This window comes from Oncorhynchus tshawytscha, linkage group LG01 (genome assembly GCF_018296145.1).
Source record: "Oncorhynchus tshawytscha isolate Ot180627B linkage group LG01, Otsh_v2.0, whole genome shotgun sequence".
NCBI classification, from domain to species: Eukaryota; Metazoa; Chordata; class Actinopteri; order Salmoniformes; family Salmonidae; genus Oncorhynchus; species Oncorhynchus tshawytscha.
The window spans coordinates 74,827,585-74,854,415 of NC_056429.1; the positions used below are offsets into that span (position 1 = coordinate 74,827,585).

The 26,831-nt window shown below is 45.7% G+C and overlaps 1 protein-coding gene across 1 annotated transcript in view; it reads left to right on the forward strand.

Annotated features, from left to right (window-relative positions):
• Positions 1-26,831, forward strand: part of LOC112260982 (inactive heparanase-2-like) — a 117,166-nt gene that overhangs the window by 77,867 nt on the left and 12,468 nt on the right. Inside the window, exons 9-12 of the mRNA XM_042328339.1 lie at positions 848-954; positions 1,085-1,199; positions 9,558-9,703; positions 22,493-22,639. Coding sequence (XP_042184273.1) covers positions 848-954; positions 1,085-1,199; positions 9,558-9,703; positions 22,493-22,639 — 515 coding nt within the window. The remainder of the gene's footprint in view (positions 1-847; positions 955-1,084; positions 1,200-9,557; positions 9,704-22,492; positions 22,640-26,831) is intronic.

The following is a 26,831-nucleotide window of genomic DNA, read 5'->3' on the forward strand; positions in this document are numbered from 1 at the left end:
TGGAGTCGTGCACACAGTCGTGGGTGAACAGTGAGTACAGGAGGGGACTAAGCGCACACCCCTGTGGGGCCCCTGTGTTAAGGGTCAGGAAGTCCAGGATCCAGTTGCAGAGGGAGGTGTTCAGACCCAGAGTCCTAAACTTGGTGACAAGCTTGGAGGGGATAATGGTGTTGAAGGCTGAGCTGTAGTCAATGAACAGCATTCTAAGAGAGAGAGAACAAAGGCATTTAATCCCATTTATAACATTTGAAGGTGTAACCGTCCAACCCAAAACCAACCACAATTGACCAATCAAACAATACCAAGTTTACAGTAACCTAAACACTCCCAGGTCCAATCTCCACAGGGTGTCACATAATCTAAAGGCTTGTGTGGGGGGTGAGACCAATGTAAATAAGACAGAACTCCTGAGAAGACAATAAAACACTTTATAATAGAGTAATTCAGAGTTCACCCTGTACAGAAACAAGTAACCACAGAGATCATCCGTCCATATAGTTAGCATCAGTGGGGTCACAGCCAAGGTCTGCCATAATCAACCGCGACCCTGGAACAATTAGGGTTAAGTGTCTTGCTCAAGGGCACATCAACAGATTTGTCACCTTGTCAGTTCGGGGATTCAAACTAGCGACCTTACGGTTATTGGCCCTGTGCTCTAACTGTTAGCCTACCTGCAGCCCCTTTCTCTTTCTTTCTCTGATCTGATCCCCTGTTTTTCTGTTGTCTGTTCTCCCCCCTCTCTCTTGCCCCCTCTCTTTCCTCTGTCCCCTCTGTTTCCGCTCTCTCTCTCTCTCTCTCTCTCTTTCCTCACTCTCTCTCTTCTTTCCTCACTCTCTCTCTTTCTCAGGTAGTGAATAGCCATGCACCTGGTAAGAAGGTGTGGTTGGGGGGAGTAGGTCCGGCGTGGGCTGGAGGAACCAATAACCTCTCTGATACCTATGCTGCTGGCTTTCTGTAAGTACAATCAACCTATAAATCAATCAATCAACCTATAAATCAATCAGTCAAATGAAGTATCATCGCACTTAGGCATTATTATCACTTTGTGTGTGTGTGTGTGTGTGTGTGTGTGTGTGTATTTCAGGTGGCTGAACACTCTGGGCATGGCAGCGATGCAGGGGATTGATGTTGTCCTGCGACACTCGTTCTTTGACTATGGATACACACACCTCGTAGACCAGCACTTTAACCCACTACCGGTGAGTTTCACACTCTATTTAACTTTTATGATAAAGCAAAGGTCAAATAAAAATCAATGAAATAAAAATCATCATGAAAGCAGTACTGGACAAATCATTCCTTTCTACTCTCACTGGATAACAAGGGAATGTTCATTGGAGCTATTGCTACTCTTAGTCCATTTTTTGGTGTGGCTTTGGGTAGCTACTGTAGACTCATCTCAGTCCTCTGTGGCACCTAGCGTTCTTTCCCGTGGGAGCTATTAGGCCAGATGAAAGGCGTTTAGTGGTGTTGACTGGCTGGACGCGAGGGCGAATCACTGTGTAACCCTAGCCCTTTGTCAGTGACCAGGATGGTGTCACGACTCTCCCCTTCCCCCCATCATAAAATGAGTGCCCCTCTGTGTGCCGCACTGGGCTGGTGACAGATCTGCAACCTGAGCTGTAGGTACGCAAAAGGCTGGTACTCCCCCTCCGGCACTGTCTGCAATGGTGCAGTCCAGTTCTGGTTCCCACCACTGCCCTCTGCTGTTGGGATTGGACTATGCTGCATCAGGGGTACAAGACTATGCTCAGGGCAAGCATTACACCCAACTAATCATTTGCCAGATGATACAGTAAGTTGATTAGTTGAATTAAGGGTTTTAGTGCCACGTTGGAACAAAAGCCTGCACCCTATGGGTCACCAGGACCAGGACTGAAGGAGTATTCACTTATTTAGGGGAAATTGAAGAGGGCGGCCAGAGATCGAGATAGAGACATCCAAGACTCTTTGATCCAGACAGAGAGTCAGTTCTACAATGCTACTGCGGTGCCATGTTCATAAAAATGATTTATCAGCATCTGGTGGATGCCTAAAGAAGATGTGGAGAACTTCTTACTTTATTTAGCTGCTGCAGGGATGGGTGGTGTTTATTAGGGAGACCGCTCCAAAACTAGCAGACAATTATTTCCCCTCCTGTTCCATTCTCTGTTTCTGGGAAGAATGCCCCCCGCTAGGATCATAATGCTTTTATTGTGGCTGGGCGTCGGACTGCTCTGCCAGTCTACCTGCTGGGGGGAACCACTACAGGCCAGGGCTGTCCGCAGGCCCCAGAGATGTATTCACATGTCCCTTTCCATCTCTCTGAACACTCATTGGACACCGTTCTGACAATTGACCCAGTCAAACCTAGGACTCGCTTTATCCACTCACCCCTCAACCCCACCACTACTATTCCTCTCCTCCATGGTCTAGGTCCAGTAGTTGTAGTGGGTCTACCTACTCCTTCTCCCTATCCTTTCTCCGTCATTCTGTTTTCCTCTCCTGAACTCACTCTCCCTCAGTCTATTTTTGACCTAGCACATGTGAAGAAGTTTGGGATGTGACATCAGCTTAGTGTATTAGCCTGCTTCCTGGGTGGTTTGTCTGTTAACAGATATGAGCCTCCCTCTGCTCTCCCTCTTTATAGGCCTCTCTTTTCATCCTTTTTTAGCTCTCTCACCCTCCTTCGTTCTCTCATTACTTTTCAATTATTCTACGAGACCCGATCATCTCTCTCTCTCTTTCTCCATTGTTGGATACACCCCTGGGTTTCTGATACATTCTAGGCTTTGTCTCTCACAATAACAGTAAAATGTTAAGTGGCTATAGTTATGCAATCCCAGTTCATGTCATGACACCACACTGTAGCTGCCAAAGAGTGTGTTAACTGTGTGTTTATTCCTATCCACACAACATTCTTATTTACGCTGTCTAGGATTCCAGTGTCTAAGGACACAGAGGGCTGTTGAAATAAATGCTTCTCTGGTTTTCTGTGTTCTATGGTTGATAAAATGGTGTTTTTGTGTTACTGTTTACTGCAGGTTTTCATATTTATTTTTTATACGTGCCCCTAATTAAAACTGACTGCACATTGTTAACCCCTCTACTAATACAGTCACTGTAATTAAAAACATTAATCCTACCCTCTCTTATTCAGTTAGTGTAATTAGAAGCATTAAATCACTAATGGGCAAGGCCCTGTACTGATACAGCCTAATGGTTAACCTTACACTTTTATCTGTAAAGGCTGTTGTTAACAAGCTTTCAGTCACACAGTCTGGCTCTCATTTAGCCTGCACTCCCTCCTCTTCTCCTGGCCTACAGCCCTTTCTTCCTCCTTCCATCTTTCCCTCCCTCTAGGGCCGGTGTTATGGGTGGGACTTAGGGGGGCCTAACATACCTCCTTGCCCTCCCTCCTCTTCTCCTGGTCTACTGCCCTACTGCCCATGTATCTGATGCTGTCTGGCCAAAAAGAGTATGTCATGTCATATTATGTTTGGCCAGACAGCATCAGATACATGGGCTTCATATAGTAAGACAGAGGAGCGCACTTTCGCTTTGCACAGATGCTTTTCTCCGGTGACGTAGTTTCAGACATTTGCGAATTTATGGAAAGTTAGCGGGTGGACAGTGCACTGTTCGGCTGCTGGAATTATTTTGGACAAACATGCAGAGGTAACCTACTTTTTAAAGTGATTTGTTTGACAATCAGATGAAAACAAGACAGTTAAATTACGTCTTTACTATAAAACCGATTAAAACAATTTTACCATAGGAGGTTCTGTGAAAAAATAGTGCCACCCCCTATGGAAATCAAATGCCCATCCAACTGATTGGTTCTGGCACCTGCCCTGCCTCCTTCCTCACTAGGTAGATGCTGAAGATTCTCCCCTCTCTATTGACTGCAATGTTTCAAACACAAGTTCTTCACCATCCAGTTCTTTCTCACTACTATATGTTATTTACCCATGGAAGTGGCTACTACCGGTACGCTATATCTAAACTGATATCTTTAAACTACCAGATTCTCACCGTGGACTATCTACTGTACTATCCGTCCCTGGGTGTATTTTCTCCCTGATTCTCTCCCTGCTCTTCAGATGTCTAACTGGGCACATCCTGTAGGCAACTCATTGACATCTCCATCTCTCTCAGTTAGTAAATCAGGCACACAGATCAGCCTGGTTAAACCTGATCATTAAACACAGCTCTGACTGATCAGACAGAGAAAGACAACTGTGGAGGTCATGAAGTTTCACTGACCTGATGGGTTTTCTCTCTTGGAGCCCAGGTTAGGCAAACCAACATATGCATATCTATAGACTCATAGAATATAAGATTTGATAAAAGATCACCATTACAGTTCTGGTATTGTTGCATAATGAAGCTACTCAATGCTTTTTAAATAAATAAGAAACCCATCAAATATTGACTGAATTATAGCACATAAATAATTGTATAATGACAGACAAAAAGTCAATGTAATCCATCAGTTTAGGTGGGAATTCATGTTTAAACTTCGTCGAATATATATATATACACACACACACACACACACACACACACACACACACACACACACACACACACACACACACACACACACTTTTTATATATAAGACCCATGCTACCATATATAAACCATATATGGCCTATTTATGTGTTGTGTTATTATATTGATAGAATAATAATATTTGAAAATAACCATTTGCATATACACTTGAGTATAGTTAAATACATTTGCATTAAATGACCCTCTATCCAACCAGCGTCTTTATACAGTGCATTCAGAAAGTATTCAGACCCTTTGACTTTTTCTACATTTTGTGACGTTACAGCCTTATTCTAAAACTGCTTAAATCGTTTTTTCCCCCTCATCAATCAACACACAATACCCCACTCTGTCAAAGTGACCATCAGGTTTTTGGTCTCCTCCCTGACCAAGGCCCTTCTCCTCCGATTGCTCAGTTTGTCCAGGCGGCCAGCTCTAGGAAGAGTCTTGGTGGTTCCAAACTTCTTCCATTTAATAATGATGGAGGCCACTGTGTTCTTGGGGACCTTCAATGCTGTACACATTTTGTTGTTACTCTTCCCCAGATCTGTGCCTCGACAAAATCCTGTCTCGGAGCTCTGCAGACAATTTCTTCGACCTCATGTCTTGGTTTGGCTTGGCTCTGACATGCACTGTCAACTGTGGGACCTTATATAGACAGATGTGTGCCTTTTCAAATCATATCCAATCAATTGAATTTACCACAGGTGGTTTTCAATCAAGTTGTAGAAACATCTCAAGGATGATCAATGGAAACAGGATGCACCTGAGCTCAATTTCGAATCTCATAGCAAAGCGTCAGAATACTTATGTAAATAAGGTATTTTTATGTCTAAAAACTTGTTTTTACAATGTCTTTATGGGGTATTGTGTGTAGATTGATGAGTTTAAAAAATAAAATAAAAAACATAAAATGTGGAAAAAGAGTTGGGGTCAGAATACTTTGCGAATGCACTGTACAGTTGAAGTGGGAAGTTTACCTACACCTGAGCCAAATACAATTAAACTCAGTTTTTCACAATTCCTGACATTTAATCCAAGTAAAAATTACTATTTTAGGTCAGTTAGGATCACCACTTTATTTTAAAACTTTTGAAATGTCAGAATAATAGTAGAGAGAATGATTTATTTCACATATTATTTCCTTCATCACGTTCCCAGTGGGTCAGAAGTTCACATACACTCAATTAGTATTTGGTAGCATTGTCTTTAAATTGTTTAACTTGGGTCAAACGTTCCGGGTAGCCTTCCACAAGCTTCCCACAATTATTTGGGGAAATTTTGACCCATTCCTCCTGACAGAGCTGGTGTAACTGAGTCAGATTTGTAGGCCTCCTTGCTCACACACGCTTTTTCAGTTCTGCCCACACATTTCTATGGGATTGAGGTCAGGGCTTTGTGATGGTCACGCCAATACCTTGACTTTGTTGTCCTTAAGCCATTTTGCCACAACTGGAACTATGCTTGGGGTCATTGTCCATTTGGAAAACCCATTTGTGACCAAGCTTTAACTTCCTGACTGATGTCTTGAGATGTTTCTTCAATATATCCACATAATATTCATTCTTCATGATGCCATCTATTTTGTGAAGTGCACCAGTCCCTCCTGCAGGCAGCAAAGCACCCCCACAACATGATGCTGCCACCACCGTGCTTCACGGTTTTGATGGTGTTCTTCAGCTTGCAAGCCTCTCCCTTTTTACTCCAAACATAACGATGGTCATTATGGCCAAACAGTTCTATTTTTGTTTCATCAGACCAGAGGACATTTCTCCAAAAAGTATGATCTTTGTCCCAGTGTGCAGTTGCAAACCGGTACCTCCAATTGACTCAAATGATGTCAATTAGCCTATCAGAAGCTTCTAAAGCCATGACATCATTTTCTGGAATTTTCCAAGCTGTTTAAAGGCACAGTCAACTTAGTGCATGTAAACTTCTGACCCACTGGAATTGTGATACAGTGAATTATAAGTGAAATAATCTGTCTGTAAACAATTGTTGGAACAATTACTTGTGTCATGCACAGGGTAGATGTACTAACCGACTTGCCAAAACTATAGTTTGATAACAAGAATTTTGTGGAATGGTTGAAAAACGAGTTTTAATGATTTTACCTAAGTGTATGTAAATGTCCGACTTCAACTGTATATTATATAATGCCATTTAGCAGACACTTTTATCCAAAGCGACTTACAGTCATGGTGCATAAATTTGACGTATGGGTGGTCCCGGGAATCGAACACACTACCCTGGCGTTACAAGTACCATGCTCTACCAACGGAGTTATAAAGTATCGCCCCTCACAATCTCACAGTCTGCTGTAGCTTTCATCATCGCTTTCACTTATTTTCATGATTGTTTTTGTCAAATCCTCTTGCATATTAAACATTAGGTGTAGACTATGTTTAAGAAAAATGATAGCTCCCTGTTTTATCATCTAAACGTGCTGCTCTTGAATTGACCAATGCACAAAAAAATGAGATTTGTGAGATTTGGCTTTTTAACGTTACAAAAAAAGAGCACCCACCTGATCATTAAATCAGCGGGAAAATGTGTTTTGTAGCAGCAAGAGATGGAATGTGCATTAGTTTTCTTCTTAAATAAATCTATCCAGCAACATTTATGTGTGACAAATTCATTTACAACCCACAAAAACAGGGAAGAATTGGCTGGAAAGAGGAGAAATCCTGAGGTGGGCAGGGCATGCACTTTGCTAATGTAAGTTTCTAACGTAGCCAGACACCGTGTAAAAGGAGAATAATATAATTTCCGCAATGTTTGATATTATCTGTCCATCTTGCAAGAGAAAGGCACTTATGTAACCACAGTGTACGCTCCAAGGCTTTCACCCGAAGAACTGCTCTTTGTTTTACCTCAGAATCTACAGATTTCTTCATAATATTAGTGTCTGCTCTATTCCCAGCTGCCGATAGCCCTGTCTATAGCCCAGATTGTACACTTCTGTTCTGTACTCTTACTGTACTCTGGGCTTTCCCGATGGCGGAGTAGCAAATTAAGTTAAAGCTTGGCCTGGTGGGGGAAAAAAGCCTTAAATGTTGCCATATGCAGGATTGCATGGGAACTTCCTGACACACACATGTTGTTCAGAACCTCTGGTGAGGTGTTGATTTTGGGGAGTTTGCGGATAAGAAAAGAGGAGAGGGGCAGCACAGGGGAGAGAGAGAGGACAGGAGAGAAGAGAAGAGATGAGGAGAGGGGCAACACAGGGGAGAGAGAGAGGACAGGAGAGAAGAGAAGAGATGAGGAGAGGGGCAGCACAGGGGAGAGAGAGAGGACAGGAGAGAAGAGAAGAGATGAGGAGAGGGGCAGCACAGGGGAGAGAGAGAGGACAGGAAAGAAGAGAAGAGATGAGGAGAGGGGCAGCACAGGGGAGAGAGAGAGGGGCAGCACATGGGAGAGAGAGAGGACAGGAGAGAAGAGAAGAGATGGGGAGAGGGGCAGCACAGGGGAGAGAGAGAGGACAGGAGAGAAGAGAAGAGATGAGGAGAGGGGTAGCTCAGGGGAGAGAGAGAGGACAGGAGAGAAGAGAAGAGATGAGATGAGGAGAGGGGCAGCACAGGGGAGAGAGAGAGGACAGGAGAGAAGAGAAGAGATGGGGAGAGGGGCAGCACAGGGGAGAGAGAGAGGACAGGAGAGAAGAGAAGAGATGAGGAGAGGGGCAGCACAGGGGAGAGAGAGAGGACAGGAGAGAAGAGAAGAGATGGGGAGAGGGGCAGCACAGGGGAGAGAGAGAGAGGACAGGAGAGAAGAGATGAGGAGAGGGGCAGCACAGGGGAGAGAGAGAGGGGCAGCACAGGGGAGAGAGAGGGGGCAGCACAGGGGAGAGAGAGAGGGGCAGCACAGGGGAGAGAGAGAGAGAGGACAGGAGAGAAGAGAAGAGATGAGGAGAGGGGCAGCACAGTGGAGAGAGGACAGGAGAGAAGAGAAGAGATGAGGAGAGGGGCAACACAGGGGAGAGAGAGAGGACAGGAGAGAAGAGAAGAGGAGAGGGGCTGCACAGGGGAAGAAAGCAGAGAAAAGAAAATGGAAGAGGGGCAGGACAGAGGAGAGGAGAGGGAGAGGAGAGGAGAGGAGAGGAGAGGAGAGGAGAGGAGAGGAGAGGAGAGGAGAGGAGAGAGGAGAGGGAGAGGAGAGGAGAGGAGAGGAGAGGAGAGGAGAGGAGAGGAGAGGAGAGGAGAGGGAGAGGACAGAGAGAGGGACAGAGAGAGAGGGACAGAGAGAGAGGGACAGAGAGAGAGGGACAGGGGGAGAGGTGCAGTACAGGAGATAGAGGGGAGGAGAGAGGGCTATGAGAGGGGAGATGGGCAGGACAGGAGAGAGAGAGGAGAAGGGGGTAGGGGAGAGGGGAGTATGTATTATATTGTCTCTTTCAATAAAGACTGAAGCATCTGGTATCCAGCTTCTACCTCTGGTCTTGTCGACCATGGTGGCTGGAACAGGAGTAGACACCCGTACGACCTTTCTGCTTTTCCCAAATGTTTTTTTCCTCCAGATAATTGAGGTGAATAGTGATATGTGTGATTTACATTGAATTGGACACTTGTAAACCCTAAGGAGCTCACATCCAGTGGATTCACTCAACACACTCTCTGTGGTATCTTAAGTTTTGTTTATGTTTTATACAACTGTTATCAGACATAGTGGAGTGTTTTAGCACCTCTGCACCTCTAGAGCCCCCTGTTCTGACATACTGCACGACTATTTAGCCAGACCTTATATCTGTGTTGACAAGTCAATGGACTCAATGGAACAGTATGGGAATGTTAACCCACTCACTAAAGGATATGTTAACCCGCTAAGGTAACGAATGCCCTTCTCATGTCTGTGTCCACGCAACATCATTGTGGGAGCTCATGCTTACTTCGCTATCTGACTATGCATACTGTGTGTGGTTTTTCACTGTTTAACAGGTGTCCCCTCCTTGTGTGTGTGTGTGTGTGTGTGTGTGTGTGTGTGTGTGTGCCCGTCTGTCTGTCTGTCTGTGTGTGTGTGTGTGTTCCAGGACTACTGGTTGTCCCTGGTGTTCAAGCGTCTGGTCGGTCCCAGGGTGTTGGCAGTGCGGGTAGCAGGCTTGCAGAGGAAACCACGACCAGGGAGGGTTATACGAGACAAACTACGGATCTACGCACATTGTACCAGCTTCAAAAAGTAAAAACTACAGCCATATACAGTACACTATACCAGCTTCCACAAGTAAAAACTACAGCCATATACAGTACACTATACCAGCTTCCACAAGTAAAAACTACAGCCATATACAGTACACTATACCAGCTTCCACAAGTAAAAACTATAGTCATATACAGTACACTATACCAGCTTCCACAAGTAAAAACTACAGCCATATACAGTACACTATACCAGCTTCCACAAGTAAAAACTACAGCCATATACAGTACACTATACCAGCTTCCACAAGTAAAAACTACAGCCATATACAGTACACTATACCAGCTTCCACAAGTAAAAACTACAGCCATATACAGTACACTATACCAGCTTCCACAAGTAAAAACTACAGCCATATACAGTACACTATACCAGCTTCCACAAGTAAAAACTACAGCCATATACAGTACACTATACCAGCTTCCACAAGTAAAAACTACAGCCATATACAGTACACTATACCAGCTTCCACAAGTAAAAACTACAGCCATATACAGTACACTATACCAGCTTCCACAAGTAAAAACTACAGCCATATACAGTACACTATACCAGCTTCCACAAGTAAAAACTACAGCCATATACAGTACACTATACCAGCTTCCACAAGTAAAAACTACAGCCATATACAGTACACTATACCAGCTTCCACAAGTAAAAACTACAGCCATATACAGTACACTATACCAGCTTCCACAAGTAAAAACTACAGCCATATACAGTACACTATACCAGCTTCCACAAGTAAAAACTACAGCCATATACAGTACACTATACCAGCTTCCACAAGTAAAAACTACAGCCATATACAGTACACTATACCAGCTTCCACAAGTAAAAACTACAGCCATATACAGTACACTATACCAGCTTCCACAAGTAAAAACTACAGCCATATACAGTACACTATACCAGCTTCCACAAGTCATTCCCACACATAATAGAGAGACACGTGATCGTGTACAAATGTAAGCAGGGTTTAAAATGATTGTATTTTAGTCAAACATTATATATCTGTTTGGACTTCTTGTGGTCAATTTGCAGTCTACAGATGATTTGTAATTAAGTTCCGGCCCCCTGAACAGCCGGAAAAATCCATTAATCCAGCCGGAAGAATCCATTAATAAGCCACTCTAGCCATACTAAATCACATCAATAACACAGTCTTCCACAATTCTACCTAGTCTGCCTGTAACTACAGCTCATAAATAACCGTCGTCCAGGCACCTCAGTCTTTCAGAGGCCAGGCCATAAAACTTAACAGGTATCACTTATCAGGCGTGTGAGGGACTGTTCTCTTCGTGAAAGCGGCGGTGACAGGTGTGCCAGTCCTTTATCCCGGTTGGAGGGGGTTTTCGGGGGAGGGGGAGGGGAAACGGAGGGGTAGGTACAATAGGGACGTCTGTGCCAGACTAGATAAAGAGCAGCACCGTCCCCCTGTTCCCCCTGTTCAAGGTTATCATTTAACTCAGCCGTATGAGATGTGTATCAGGTCAGCAGAGCTTTCAACACCAGGCTTAATGCCCTCTGTCCCACCTACACACATGGCTCAGTTACAACTGTTCACCCTACTCCACACACTACACTATCTATATGCAATAACTATAATGTTATTTGGAAAGCATTCAGAACCCTTGACTTTTTCCACATTTTGTTACGTAACAGCCTTATTTTAAAATGGATTTAAAAATGTCTCATCAATCTACACACACCTGTATTTGGGGAGTTTCTCCCATTCCTCTCTGTAGATCCTCTCAAGCTCTGCCAGTTTGGATGAGGAGCATTGCTGCATAGCTATTTTCAGGTCTCTCCAGAGATGTTCGATCGGGTTCAAGTCCTGGCTCTGGCTGGGCCACACAAGGACATTCAGAGACTTGTCCCGAAGCCACTCCTGCATTGTCTTGGCTCTGTGCTTAGGGTCGTTGTCTTGTTGGAAGGTGAACCTTCACCCCAGTCTGAGGTCCTGATCGCTCTGGAGCAGGTTTTCATTAAGGATCTCTCTGTACTTTACTCCGTTCTTTGCCTCGATCCTGACTAGTCTCTCTGCTGAAAAACATCCTCACAGCATGATGCTGCCACCACCATGCTTCACCACTGTAGGGAGGGTGCCATGTTTCCTCCAGACGTGACGCTTGGCATTCAGGCCAAAGAGTTTAATCTTGGTTTCATAAGACCAGAGAATCTTGTTTCTCATGGTCTGAGTCTTTATGTGCATTTTGGCAAACTCTTTTACTGAGGAGTGGCTTCTGTCTGGCCACTCTACCATAAAGGCCTGGTTGGTGGAGTGCCATAGAGATGGTTGCCCTTCTGGAACATTCTCCCATTTCCACATAGGAACTCTAGAGCTCTGTCAGAGTGACCGTTGGGTTCTTGGTCACCTCCCTGACGAAGGCCAGCTCTAGGAAGAGTTTTGGTGGTTCCAAACTTCTTCCATTTAAGAATGATGGAGGCCACTGTGTTCTTGGGGACCTTCAATGCTGCAGAAATATTTTGGTACCCTTCCCCAGATCTGTGCCTCGACACAATCCTGTCTGGGAGCTCTACGGACAATTCCTTCAACCTCATGGCTTGGTTTTTGCTCTGACATGCACTGTCAACTGTGGGACTTTATATAGACAGGTGTGTGCCTTTCCAAATCATGTCCAATCAATTGAATTTACCAAAGGCAGACTTGAATGAAGTTGTAGAAATATCTCAAGGATGATCAATGGAAAAAGGATGCAACTGAGCTCAATGTTGAGTCTCATAGCAAAGGGGCTGAATACTTAAATAAGGTACATCAACACCATCATCCCAGAAGCCCTAGACCCACTCCAATTTGCATAACATCCCAACAGATCCACAGATGATGCAATCTCTGTTGCACTCCACACTGCCCTTTCCCACCTGGACAAAAGGAACACCTATGTGAGAATGCTATTCATTGCCTACAGCTCAGCGTTCAACACCATAGTGCCCTCAAAGCTCATCACTAACCTAAGGACCCTGGTACTAAACACCTCCCTCTGCAATTGGTTCCTGGACTTCCTGATGGGCTGTCCCCAGGCGATAAGGGTAGGTAACAACACATCTGCCACGCTGATCCTCAACACAGGGGACCCTCAGGGGTGCATGCTCAGTCCCCTCCTGTACTCGCTGTTCACTCATGACTATATGGCCGAGCATTTCCCCAATCAAATCAAATCAAATCAAATCAAATTTTATTTGTCACATACACATGGTTAGCAGATGTTAATGCGAGTGTAGCGAAATGCTTGTGCTTCTAGTTCCGACAATGCAGTAATAACGAGCAAGTAATCTAACTAACAATTCCAAAAAAACTACTGTCATACACAGTGTAAGGGGATAAAGAATATGTACATAAGGATATATGAATGAGTGATGGTACAGAGCAGCATAGGCAAGATACAGTAGATGATATCGAGTACAGTATATACATATGAGATAAGTATGTAAACCAAGTGGCATAGTTAAAGTGGCTAGTGATACATGTATTACATAAGGATGCAGTCGATGATATAGAGTACAGTATCAACGTATGCATATGAGATGAACAATGTAGGGTAAGTAACATTATATAAGGTAGCATTGTTTAAAGTGGCTAGTGATATATTTACATCATTTCCCATCAATTCCCATGATTAAAGTGGCTGGAGTAGAGTCAGTGTCATTGACAGTGTGTTGGCAGTAGCCACTCAATGTTAGTGGTGGCTGTTTAACAGTCTGATGGCCTTGAGATAGAAGCTGTTTTTCAGTCTCTCGGTCCCAGCTTTGATGCACCTGTACTGACCTCGCCTTCTGGATGGCAGCGGGGTGAACAGGCAGTGGCTCGGGTGGTTGATGTCCTTGATGATCTTTATGGCCTTCCTGTAGCATCGGGTGGTGTAGGTGTCCTGGAGGGCAGGTAGTTTGCCCCCGGTGATGCGTTGTGCAGACCTCACTACCCTCTGGAGAGCCTTACGGTTGAGGGCGGTGCAGTTGCCATACCAGGCGGTGATACAGCCCGCCAGGATGCTCTCGATTGTGCATCTGTAGAAGTTTGTGAGTGCTTTTGGTGACAAGCCAAATTTCTTCAGCCTCCTCACGATGCTGTCTGTGTGAGTGGACCAATTCAGTTTGTCTGTGATGTGTATGCCGAGGAACTTAAAACTTGCTACCCTCTCCACTACTGTTCCATCGATGTGGATGGGGGGGTGTTCCCTCTGCTGTTTCCTGAAGTCCACAATCATCTCCTTAGTTTTGTTGACGTTGAGTGTGAGGTTATTTTCCTGACACCACACTCCGAGGGCCCTCACCTCCTCCCTGTAGGCCGTCTCGTCGTTGTTGGTAATCAAGCACTACCACTGTTGTGTCGTCCGCAAACTTGATGATTGAGTTGGAGGCGTGCATGGCCACGCAGTCGTGGGTGAACAGGGAGTACAGGAGAGGGCTCAGAACGCACCCTTGTGGGGCCCCAGTGTTGAGGATCAGCGGGGAGGAGATGTTGTTGCCTACCCTCACCACCTGGGGGCCCCGTCAGGAAATCCAGTACCCAGTTGCACAGGGCGGGGTCGAGACCCAGGGTCTCGAGCTTGATGACGAGCTTGGAGGGTACTATGGTGTTGAATGCCGAGCTGTAGTCGATGAACAGCATTCTCACATAGGTATTCCTCTTGTCCAGATGGGTTAGGGCAGTGTGCAGTGTGGTTGAGATTGCATCGTCTGTGGACCTATTTGGGCAGTAAGCAAATTGGAGTGGGTCAAGGGTGTCAGGTAGGGTGGAGGTGATATGGTCCTTGACTAGTCTCTCAAAGCACTTCATGATGACGGATGTGAGTGCTACGGGGCGGTAGTCGTTTAGCTCAGTTACCTTAGCTTTCTTGGGAACAGGAACAATGGTGGCCCTCTTGAAGCATGTGGGAACAGCAGACTGGTATAGGGATTGATTGAATATGTCCGTAAACACACCGGCCAGCTGGTCTGCGCATGCTCTGAGGGCGCGGCTGGGGATGCCGTCTGGGCCTGCAGCCTTGCGAGGGTTAACACGTTTAAATGTCTTACTCACTTCGGCTGCAGTGAAGGAGAGACCGCATGTTTCCGTTGCAGGCCGTGTCAGTGGCACTGTATTGTCCTCAAAGCGGGCAAAAGTTATTTAGTCTGCCTGGGAGCAAGACATCCTGGTCCGTGACTGGGCTGGGTTTCTTCCTGTAGTCCGTGATTGACTGTAGACCCTGCCACATACCTCTTGTGTCTGAGCCGTTGAATTGAGATTCTACTTTGTCTCTGTACTGGCGCTTAGCTTGTTTGATAGCCTTGCGGAGGGAATAGCTGCACTGTTTGTATTCAGTCATGTTACCAGACACCTTGCCCTGATTAAAAGCAGTGGTTCGTGCCTTCAGTTTCACACGAATGCTGCCATCAATCCAGGGTTTCTGGTTAGGAATGTTTTAATCGTTGCTATGGGAACGACATCTTCAACGCACGTTCTAATGAACTCGCACACCGTATCAGCGTATTCGTCAATGTTGTTGTCTGACGCAATACGAAACATCTCCCAGTCCACGTGATGGAAGCAGTCTTGGAGTGTGGAGTCAGCTTGGTCGGACCAGCGTTGGACAGACCTCAGCGTGGGAGCTTCTTGTTTTAGTTTCTGTCTGTAGGCAGGGATCAACAAAATGGAGTCGTGGTCAGCTTTTCCGAAAGGGGGCGGGGCAGGGCCTTATATGCGTCGCGGAAGTTAGAGTAACAATGATCCAGGGTCTTTCCACCCCTGGTTGCGCAATCGATATGCTGATAAAATTTAGGAGTCTTGTTTTCAGATTAGCCTTGTTAAAATCCCCAGCTACAATGAATGCAGCCTCCGGATAAATCGTTTCCAGTTTGCAGAGAGTTAAATAAAGTTCGTTCAGAGCCATCGATGTGTCTGCTTGGGGGGGATATATACGGCTGTGATAATAATCGAAGAGAATTCTCTTGGTAGATAATGCGGTCTACATTTGATTGTGAGGAATTCTAAATCAGGTGAACAGAAGGATTTGAGTTCCTGTATGTTTCTTTCATCACACCATGTCACGTTGGCCATAAGACATACGCCCCCACCCGTCTTCTTACCAGAAAGATGTTTGTTTCTGTCGGCGCGATGCGTGGAGAAACCCGTTGGCTGCACCGCTTCGGATTGCGTCTCTCCAGTTAGCCATGTTTCCGTGAAGCAAAGAACGTTACAGTCTCTGATGTCCCTCTGGAATGCTACCCTTGCTCGGATTTCATCAACCTTGTTGTCAAGAGACTGGACATTGGCAAGAAGAATGCTAGGGAGTGGTGCACGATGTGCCCGTCTCCGGAGTCTGACCAGAAGACCGCTTCGTTTCCCTCTTTTTCTGAGTCGTTTTTTTTTTTGTCGCTGCATAGTGATCCACTCGGTTACACTGGTTGTAAGGCAGAACACCGGATCCGCATCGCGAAAAACATATTCTTGGTCGTACTGATGGTGAGTTGACGCTGATCTTATATTCAGTAGTTCTTCTCGGCTGTATGTAAAGAAACCTAAGATGACTTGGGGTACTAGTGTAAGAAATAACACGTAAAAAAACAAAAAACTGCATAGTTTCCTAGGAACGCGAAGCGAGGCGGCCATCTCTGTCGGCGCCATTCTCATTGACGGGGCTGCAGTGGAGCAGGTTGTGAGCTTCAAGTTCCTTGGTGTCCACATCACCAACGAACTATCATGGTCCAAGCACACGAAGACATCCGTGAAGAGGGTCCTCAGATCCTCAAAAGGTTCTACAGCTGCACCATCGAGAACATGGCTCCTGACTGGTTGCATCACTGGCTGGTATGGCAACTGCTCGGCCTCCGACCGCAAGGCACTACAGAGGTTAGTGCGAACGGTCCAGTACATCACTGGGGCCAAGCTTCCTGCCATCCAGGGACTGTATACCAGGCAGTGTCAGAGGAAAGCCCTAAAAATTGTCAAAGACTCCAGCCACCCTAGTCAAAGGCTGTTCTCTCTGCTACCGCACGGCAAGCGGTACCGGAGTGCTAAGTCTATGTCCAAGAGGCTTCTACACAGCTTCTATCCCCAAGCCATAAGACTTCTGAACACCTAATCAAATGGCTACCCAGACTATTTGCATTGCCCCCCCTTTTACACCGCTGCTACTATCTGTTATCATCTATACATAGTCACTTTAGTAACTCTACCTACATGTACATATTACCTCAACTAACCAGTGCCCCCACACATTGACCCCCTGTATATAGTCTCGCTATTGTTATTTTACTGCTGCTCTTTAATTACTCATTACTTTTATTTCTAATTCTTATCCTTATTTTTTTTAACTGCATTGTTGTTGTTTATGTTTTTTTACCTTTATTTAACTAGGCAAGTCAGTTAAGAACAAATTCTTATTTTCAATGACGGCCTAGGAACAGTGGGTTAACTGCCTGTTCAAGGGCAGAACGACAGATTTTGTACCTTGTCAGCTCGGGGATTTGAACTTGCAACCTTTCGGTTACTAGTCCAATGCTCTAACCACTAGGCTACACTGCCGCCCAGGGGCTCATAAGTAAGCATTTCACTGTAAGGCACATGTGACTAATAAAATGTTTTTTATTTGTAATAAATTTGCAAACATTTCTAAAAACTTTTTTCTAAGTTTGTAACATAACATTCTGAAGGCAATGTATATATTAAATATACAATTAACACATATAAGGGAGTATCAGTCTTCCGTCTTTGCTGGTGAACATTTTCTTTGATCTCTGTCCCCTGCTCCAAGCAATTGGATTTGTCTATAGTCGTCTATTCTATCATAGTTACAGGTTTGGCGCAAAGAGTACTCTCTAGAGACTGTATCTACTGACACAGATATACATATACCTCACATCTGATCTGCAACCTATGGTGTAGCCTGTTGACAGATCTGCAGATATATGAAATGGTTGTCATCAAGTGCTTTCCATCTGGCACCTGGAAGGATAGGACGGTGACTATCGCCTCTTATGATGGGAGTCTGTAGCCCCTGGCAAGGGACTTATATCTGGATCTCAACATCTATCCTCTTTACTATGTTGGCGGTTTCATTACTATTTTGCTATCAAGGGTATTGTATTATTCTATCCGGGTAGCCAGTTAGCGGTTTCCAGCCTTCCAGACATTTAGCGGTTAGCATGGTCTGTTTTACTCTGAACCGATGCTCCAACATCAAACAACGGGAAGGATTGTTTACGTTCCTGCTTCTAATGCCTCAGAACCTCATCATTTTGGAAATCCTGGACTGTCTTTATCCCTCTCTCCAACTCTCTGTCTAATCTACGGGTATCTATCCCTCCAACTCTCTCTGTCTGATCCAACCCAGCCCTGAGCAATGTTTGGCATAAGGCATAAGGCTCCAATAGTTAAGCAGAAGAAACTCTCCAGGCCTGACCGATTACACTGTCTGACACGAAGACAGACAGACAGACACTGGTTTCTGTATACAGACGTGACCAACCTTGGTTCTGTTCTCTGTCAACAGAGTGTTCGTTTGAATTTATTCAAGTCACTTGAATAGGATCTCTGTGTGTCTGCTTAGTGTTTCTTTGATGTACGATGAGATGTAGAGACAAAGAGTGAACAATAACCAGAAGTCGTCAGAGAGACAGATGGAGAGACAGATGGAGAGAGAGATGGAGAGAGAGATGGAGAGTGAGACAGATGGAGAGAGAGATGGAGAGAGAGATGGAGACAGAGACAGATGGAGAGAGAGATGGAGAGAGAGATGGAGAGTGAGACAGATGGAGAGAGAGATGGAGAGAGAGATGGAGACAGAGATATATATATGGAGAGAGAGATGGAGAGTGAGACAGATGGAGAGAGAGATGGAGAGAGAGATGGAGAGTGAGACAGATGGAGAGAGAGATGGAGAGAGAGATGGAGAGTGAGACAGATGGAGAGAGAGATGGAGAGAGAGATGGAGACAGAGATATATATATGGAGAGAGAGATGGAGAGTGTGACAGATGGAGAGAGAGAGAGATGGAGCGTGAGACAGATGGAGAGAGAGAGGGAGAGAGAGAGGGAGAGAGAGAGGGAGAGAGAGAGATGGAGAGAGAGAGATGGAGAGTGAGACAGATGGAGAGAGAGATGGAGAGTGAGACACATGGAGAGAGAGAGATGGAGAGTGAGACAGATGGAGAGAGAGATGGAGATGGAGAGTGAGACAGATGGAGAGAGAGATGGAGAGTGAGACAGATGGAGAGAGAGATGGAGATGGAGAGTGAGACCGATGGAGAGAGAGATAGAGAGATGGAGAGTGAGAACGATGGAGAGAGAGATAGAGAGATGGAGAGTGAGAACGATGGAGAGAGAGATGGAGAGAGAGATGGAGACAGAGATATATATATGGAGAGAGAGATGGAGAGTGTGACAGATGGAGAGAGAGAGATGGAGCGTGAGACAGATGGAGAGAGAGAGGGAGAGAGAGATGGAGAGTGTGACAGATGGAGAGAGAGAGGGAGAGAGAGAGAGAGAGAGAGAGGGAGAGAGAGAGGGAGAGACAGAGGGAGAGAGAGATGGAGAGTGTGACAGATGGAGAGAGAGAGATGGAGCGTGAGACAGATGGAGAGAGAGAGGGAGAGAGAGAGGGAGAGAGAGAGGGAGAGAGAGATGGAGAGAGAGAGGGAGAGAGAGAGATGGAGAGTGAGACAGATGGAGAGTGAGACAGATGGAGAGAGATGGAGAGTGAGACAGATGGAGAGTGAGACAGATGGAGAGTGAGACCGATGGAGAGAGAGAGATGGAGACAGAGATATATATACAGTATATATGGAGAGAGAGATGGAGAGTGTGACAGATGGAGAGTGAGACTGATGGAGAGAGAGCTGGAGAGAGAGAGAGAGAGAGAGATGGAGAGAGAGATGGAGAGTGAGACCGATGGAGAGTGAAACAGATGGAGAGAGAGAGATGGAGCGTGAGACAGATAGAGAAAGAGAGATGGAGAGAGAGAGAAGGAGAGAGAGACAGAAGGAGAGAGAAGGAGAGAGAGACCGAAGGAGAGAGATAGAGAGATTGATGATCAGAGAGGGATCGCTAGTCAACCTGTCTGACAAAGCCCAACACTGACCCTGAACAATGTGGTCCTCGGAAACATATATCACCACACACAGACACCCAGAAACATATGGTATCACCACACACAGACACCCAGAAACATATGGTATCACCACACACAGACACCCAGAAACATATGGTATCACCACACAGACACCTAGAAACATATGGTATCACCACACAGACACCCTGAAACATATGGTATCACCACACAGACACCCTGAAACATATGGTATCACCACACAGACACCCAGAAACATATGGTATCACCACACAGACACCCAGAAACATATGGTATCACCACACAGACACCTAGAAACATATGGTATCACCACACAGACACCCTGAAACATATGGTACCACCACACACAGACACCCAGAAACATATGGTATCACCACACAGACACCTAGAAACATATGGTATCACCACACACAGACACCCAGAAACATATGGTCTCACCACACAGACACCCTGAAACATATGGTATCACCACACAGACACCCTGAAACATATGGTATCACCACACAGACACCCAGAAACATATGGTATCACCACACAGACACCCTGAAACATATGGTATCACCACACAGACACCTAGAAACATATGGTATCACCACCCAGACACCTAGAAACATATGGTATCACCACACAGACACCTAGAAACATATGGTATCACCACACACAGACACCCAGAAACATATGGTATCACCACACAGACACCCTGAAACATATGGTATCACCACACACAGACACCCAGAAACATATGGTATCACCACACAGACACCCTGAAACATATGGTATCACCACACAGACACCCTGAAACATATGGTATCACCACACACAGACACCCTGAAACATATGGTATCACCACACAGACACCCTGAAACATATGGTATCACCACACAGACACCCTGAAACATATGGTATCACCACACACAGACACCCTGAAACATATGGTATCACCACACAGACACCCTGAAACATATGGTATCACCACACAGACACCCTGAAACATATGGTATCACCACACACAGACACCCTGAAACATATGGTATCACCACACAGACACCCTGAAACATATGGTACCACTCCAGTTGTGTTGATCCTCCCTTCACATTAGACGGTTATTAAATGTTATCATGTTTGCCTTATCTTTCTCTGGTAGATATTTACCTTTGGCTAAAATCTCATAAGTCCTGTCCCCAGCACTCTGTTCCAGAGACTGGGACTCATGCTGTATTGTCTGTCCCACACTTTCACACTCTTCAATTGACCCTGAATGTGATGTGAGTAGGGACTTCAGGTCTTAGGTTCTGATCATATCAAAACCTCTCAGATCCCTTCAACCTGGGCATATTTGACAGTATTATGAAGTGTACTGTATGTAGAAACAAGGCCAAGAGGGCAATTACATCAAACACGCTTTAAAAGGACAATCTGCAGTTGCTACATCCATTTCTGGACTTATAAATTAGTGATATGTACCTATTGTTTGTTGAAGAATACAGTATAACTTGTAAATTAATGATATGTACCTATTGTTTGTTGAAGAATACAGTATAACTTATAAATACATCATAAGCTTAGTTCAACTGTCGTACCCCATCACAACCCAAAATATAACCTTGTTTTACTCCAATGTTTGTAAACAAAGTAAATGTAAACAAACACTATATAGCCTCAAAACATTGTTAAAACTCTCATTTTGATAGCAGGGATGATCATTCCTTGCCTCCACAGCTCTGTCTCTGAAAGGGATTGCACTTCTCCAGCACCATCCCTCAGCTTTTTACCGGAACAGGGGCTAGGAGTACACTTTGTTATTGTTTCTACTGCTGACTGCCGCTTTAATATAAATGTACCTTTTTACCGGAACAGGGGCTAAGAGTACACTTTGTTATTGTTTCTACTGCTGACTGCCGCTTTAATATAAATGTACCTTTTACCGGAACAGGGGCTAAGAGTACACTTTGTTATTGTTTCAACTGCTGACTGCCGCTTTAATATAAATGTACCTTTTTACCGGAACAGGGGCTAAGAGTACACTTTGTTATTGTTTCTACTGCTGACTGCCGCTTTAATATAAATGTACCTTTTTACCGGAACAGGGGCTAAGAGTACACTTTGTTATTGTTTCAACTGCTGACTGCCGCTTTAATATAAATGGACATACAAATAGATGACAGGTTTAGGATTCTAATGAAGAGAAGAACTAGATTACATTGAGTTAATGGAATGCTTGGAACACGTTCAGATTGACCCGTCTTCTTCAACTCTTTTGCTCCTGTTATTAAATTGGTGGGTGACAGCATTGTTCCATCCCTGACATACCAGGTAACCATTTCAAAGGCTTTCCTCTGTCTTTAAAAGGACTCTTCTCCTAGTTAGTTATTGAAGGTTCTGTTGTGCTCGGCAGAGGATGACACTATAAAGGCCCTTACAGATCTCGCTAGAGATAGTGAGAAAAAGGTAGTGAGAGAGCAACAAAAGGTCTAGTCAAGGAACTTCCTCTCTGTCTGTCTCTCTGTCTCTGCAGTGTGTGTGTGTGTGTGTGTGTATGTGTGTGTGTGTGTGTGTGTGTGTGTGTGTGTGTGTGTGTGTGTGTGTGTGTGTGAGAAAAAGAAGACCATGAAAACCAATGTTTGTGTTTATCTTTACTCGCTTTTAAATTTAGAATACTTCTCTTCTATTCCTTCCAGTCGTAACTACGTGAGAGGATCCATAACGATCTATATCATCAACCTGCATCGGTCGAGGAAGAAAATCAAGCTGGCGGGAACCTTACGTAACATGACTGTCCATCAGTACCTGGTACAGCCCTATGGGACAGACGGACTTCACGCCAGGTCTGTAGCAGTCCTCTGGGTACAGACGTCAATTCAATGTCTATTCCACATTGGTTCAACATATTTTCATTGAACTGACATGGAAACAGAGTTGATTTAACCAGTGTGTGCCCAGTGGGAGGGGTCTGACATTCACACACTCACACACACACACACACACACACACACACACACACACACACACACGTACTCACCTTTCTACTGCTCTCTCTCTCCCTTTCTATCCTTCTCTCTCTCCCTCCATTTCTATATATTTCTCCCTGTCTCTATATATATCCTGCAGACAGATGGCTATACAGACAGAGGGCTACACAAACAGAGGGCTACACAGACAGAGGGCTACACAGAGAGAGAGCTACACAGAGAGAGGGCTACACAGACAGAGGGCTACACAGAGAGAGAGCTACACAGACAGAGGGCTACACAGAGAGAGGGCTACACAGAGAGAGGGCTACACAGACAGAGGGCTATACAGACAGAGGGCTACACAAACAGAGGGCTACACAGAGACAGAGCTACACAGAGACAGAGGGCACCAAAGAGAGAGTGCTACACAGAGAGAGATCTACACAGACAGAGGGCTACACATAGAGAGGGCTACACAAACAGAGGGCTACACAAACAGAGGGCTACACAAACAGAGGGCTACACATAGAGAGGGCTACACATAGAGAGGGCTACACATAGAGAGGGCTACACATAGAGCAAACAGAGGGCTACACATAGAGAGGGCTACACAGACAGAGGGCTACACAAACAGAGGGCTACACAAACAGAGGGCTACACATAGAGAGGGCTACACATAGAGAGGGCTACACAAACAGAGGTTTACACAGACAGAGGGCTACACATAGAGAGGACTACACATAGAGAGGGGTACACAAACAGGGCTACACAAACAGGGCTACACATAGAGAGGGCTACACATAGAGAGGGCTACACATAGAGAGGGCAACACAAACAGAGGGCTACACAGACAGAGGGCTACACAGACAGAGGGCTACACAGACAGACAGAGGGCTACACAGACAGAGGGCTACACAGACAGAGGGCTACACAGACAGAGGGGCTACACAGACAGAGGGCTACACAGACAGAGGGCTACACAGACAGAGGGCTACACAGACAGAGGGCTACACAGACAGAGGGCTACACAAACAGAGGGCTACACATAGAGAGGGCTACACAGACAGAGGGCTACACAAACAGAGGGCTACACAGACAGAGGGCTACATAGACAGAGGGCTACATAGACAGAGGGCTACACATAGAGAGGGATACACATAGAGAGGGCTACACATAGAGAGGGCTACACATAGAGAGGGCTACACACATAGAGAGGGCTACACACACAGAGGGCTACACACACAGAGGGCTACACACACAGAGGGCTACACACAGAGAGGGATACACATAGAGAGGGATACACATAGAGAGGGATACACATAGAGAGGGATACACACACAGAGGGCTACACACAGAGAGCTACACATAGAGAGGGATACACATAGAGAGGGATACACACACAGAGGGCTACACACACAGAGGGCTACACATAGAGAGGGCTACACATAGAGAGGGATACACATAGAGAGGGCTACACATAGAGAGGGATACACATAGAGAGGGCTACACATAGAGAGGGCTACACATAGAGAGGGATACACATAGAGAGGGATACACATAGAGAGGGCTACACATAGAGAGGGCTACACATAGAGAGGGCTACACATAGAGAGGGATACACATAGAGAGGGATACACATAGAGAGGGCTACACATAGAGAGGGCTACACATAGAGAGGGCTACACATAGAGAGGGATACACATAGAGAGGGATACACATAGAGAGGGATACACATAGAGAGGGCTACACATAGAGAGGGATACACATAGAGAGGGATACACATAGAGAGGGCTACACAGACAGAGGGCTACACAACAGAGGGCTACACACACAGAGGGCTACACAAACAGAGGGATACACACACAGAGGGCTACACAAACAGAGGGATACACACACAGAGGGCTACACACAGAGAGGGATACACATAGAGAGGGCTACACATAGAGAGGGATACACATAGAGAGGGCTACACATAGAGAGGGATACACATAGAGAGGGATACACATAGAGAGGGCTACACATAGAGAGGGCTACACACACAGAGGGCTACACACACAGAGGGCTACACACAGAGAGGGATACACATAGAGAGGGATACACATAGAGAGGGATACACATAGAGAGGGATACACACACAGAGGGATACACATAGAGAGGGATACACATAGAGAGGGATACACATAGACAGGGATACACATAGAGAGGGATACACAAACAGAGGGATACACACACAGAGGGCTACACAAACAGAGGGCTACACATAGAGAGGGCTACACATAGAGAGGGCTACACATAGAGAGGGATACACATAGAGAGGGATACACATAGAGAGGGATACACATAGAGAGGGCTACACATAGAGAGGGATACACATAGAGGGGATACACATAGAGAGGGATACACATAGAGAGGGATACACATAGAGAGGGATACACATAGAGAGGGATACACATAGAGAGGGATACACATAGAGAGGGATACACATAGAGAGGGATACACAAACAGAGGGCTACACAGAGAGAGGGATACACATAGAGAGGGATACACATAGAGAGGGATACACATAGAGAGGGATACACATAGAGAGGGCTACACATAGAGAGGGATACACATAGAGAGGGATACACATAGAGAGGGATACACATAGAGAGGGATACACATAGAGAGGGCTACACAAACAGAGGGCTACACATAGAGAGGGCTACACAGACAGAGGGCTACACATAGAGAGGGCTACACAAACAGAGGGCTACACATAGAGAGGGCTATACATAGAGAGGGCTACACATAGAGAGGGATACACACAGAGAGGGCTACATAGAGAGGGATACACATAGAGAGGGATACACATAGAGAGGGCTACACATAGAGAGGGATACACATAGAGAGGGCTACACATAGAGAGGGCTACACATAGAGGGGCTACACATAGAGAGGGCTACACATAGAGAGGGCTACACATAGAGAGGGATACACATAGAGAGGGATACACATAGAGAGGGATACACATAGAGAGGGATACACATAGAGAGGGCTAGAGAGGGCTACAAACAGAGGGCTACACAAACAGAGGGCTACACAAACAGAGGGCTACACACACAGAGGGCTACACAAACAGAGGGCTACACAAACAGAGGGCTACACAAACAGAGGGCTACACAGACAGAGGGCTACACAAACAGAGGGCTACACAAACAGAGGGCTACACAAACAGAGGGCTACACAAACAGAGGGCTACACAAACAGAGGGCTACACAAACAGAGGGCTACACAAACAGAGGGCTACACAGACAGAGGGCTACACAGACAGAGGGCTACACAGACAGAGGGCTAGGGCACAAACAGAGGGCTACACAAACAGAGGGCTACACAAACAGAGGGCTACACAAACAGAGGGCTACACATAGAGAGGGCTACACATAGAGAGGGATACACATAGAGAGGGCTACACATGGAGAGGGCTACACATAGAGAGGGCTACACATAGAGAGGGCTACACATAGAGAGGGCTACACATAGAGAGGGCTACACATAGAGAGGGATACACATAGAGAGGGATACACATAGAGATGGATACACATAGAGAGGGCAACACATAGAGAGGGCTACACAAACAGAGGGATACACAAACAGAGGGCTACACAGAGGGCTACACAAACAGAGGGCTACACAAACAGAGGGCTACACAAACAGAGGGCTACACAAACAGAGGGCTACACAAACAGAGGGCTACACAAACAGAGGGCTACACAAACAGAGGGCTACACAAACAGAGGGCTACACAAACAGAGGGCTACACAAACAGAGGGCTACACAAACAGAGGGCTACACAAACAGAGGGCTACACACACGAGGGCTACACACACAGAGGGCTACACACACAGAGGGCTACATAGACAGAGGGCTACACAAACAGAGGGCTACACAGACAGAGGGATACACAAACAGAGGGCTACACAGACAGAGGGCTACATAGACAGAGGGCTACACATAGAGAGGGCTACACATAGAGAGGGCTACACAAATAGAGGGCTACACAGACAGAGGGCTACACATAGACAGAGGG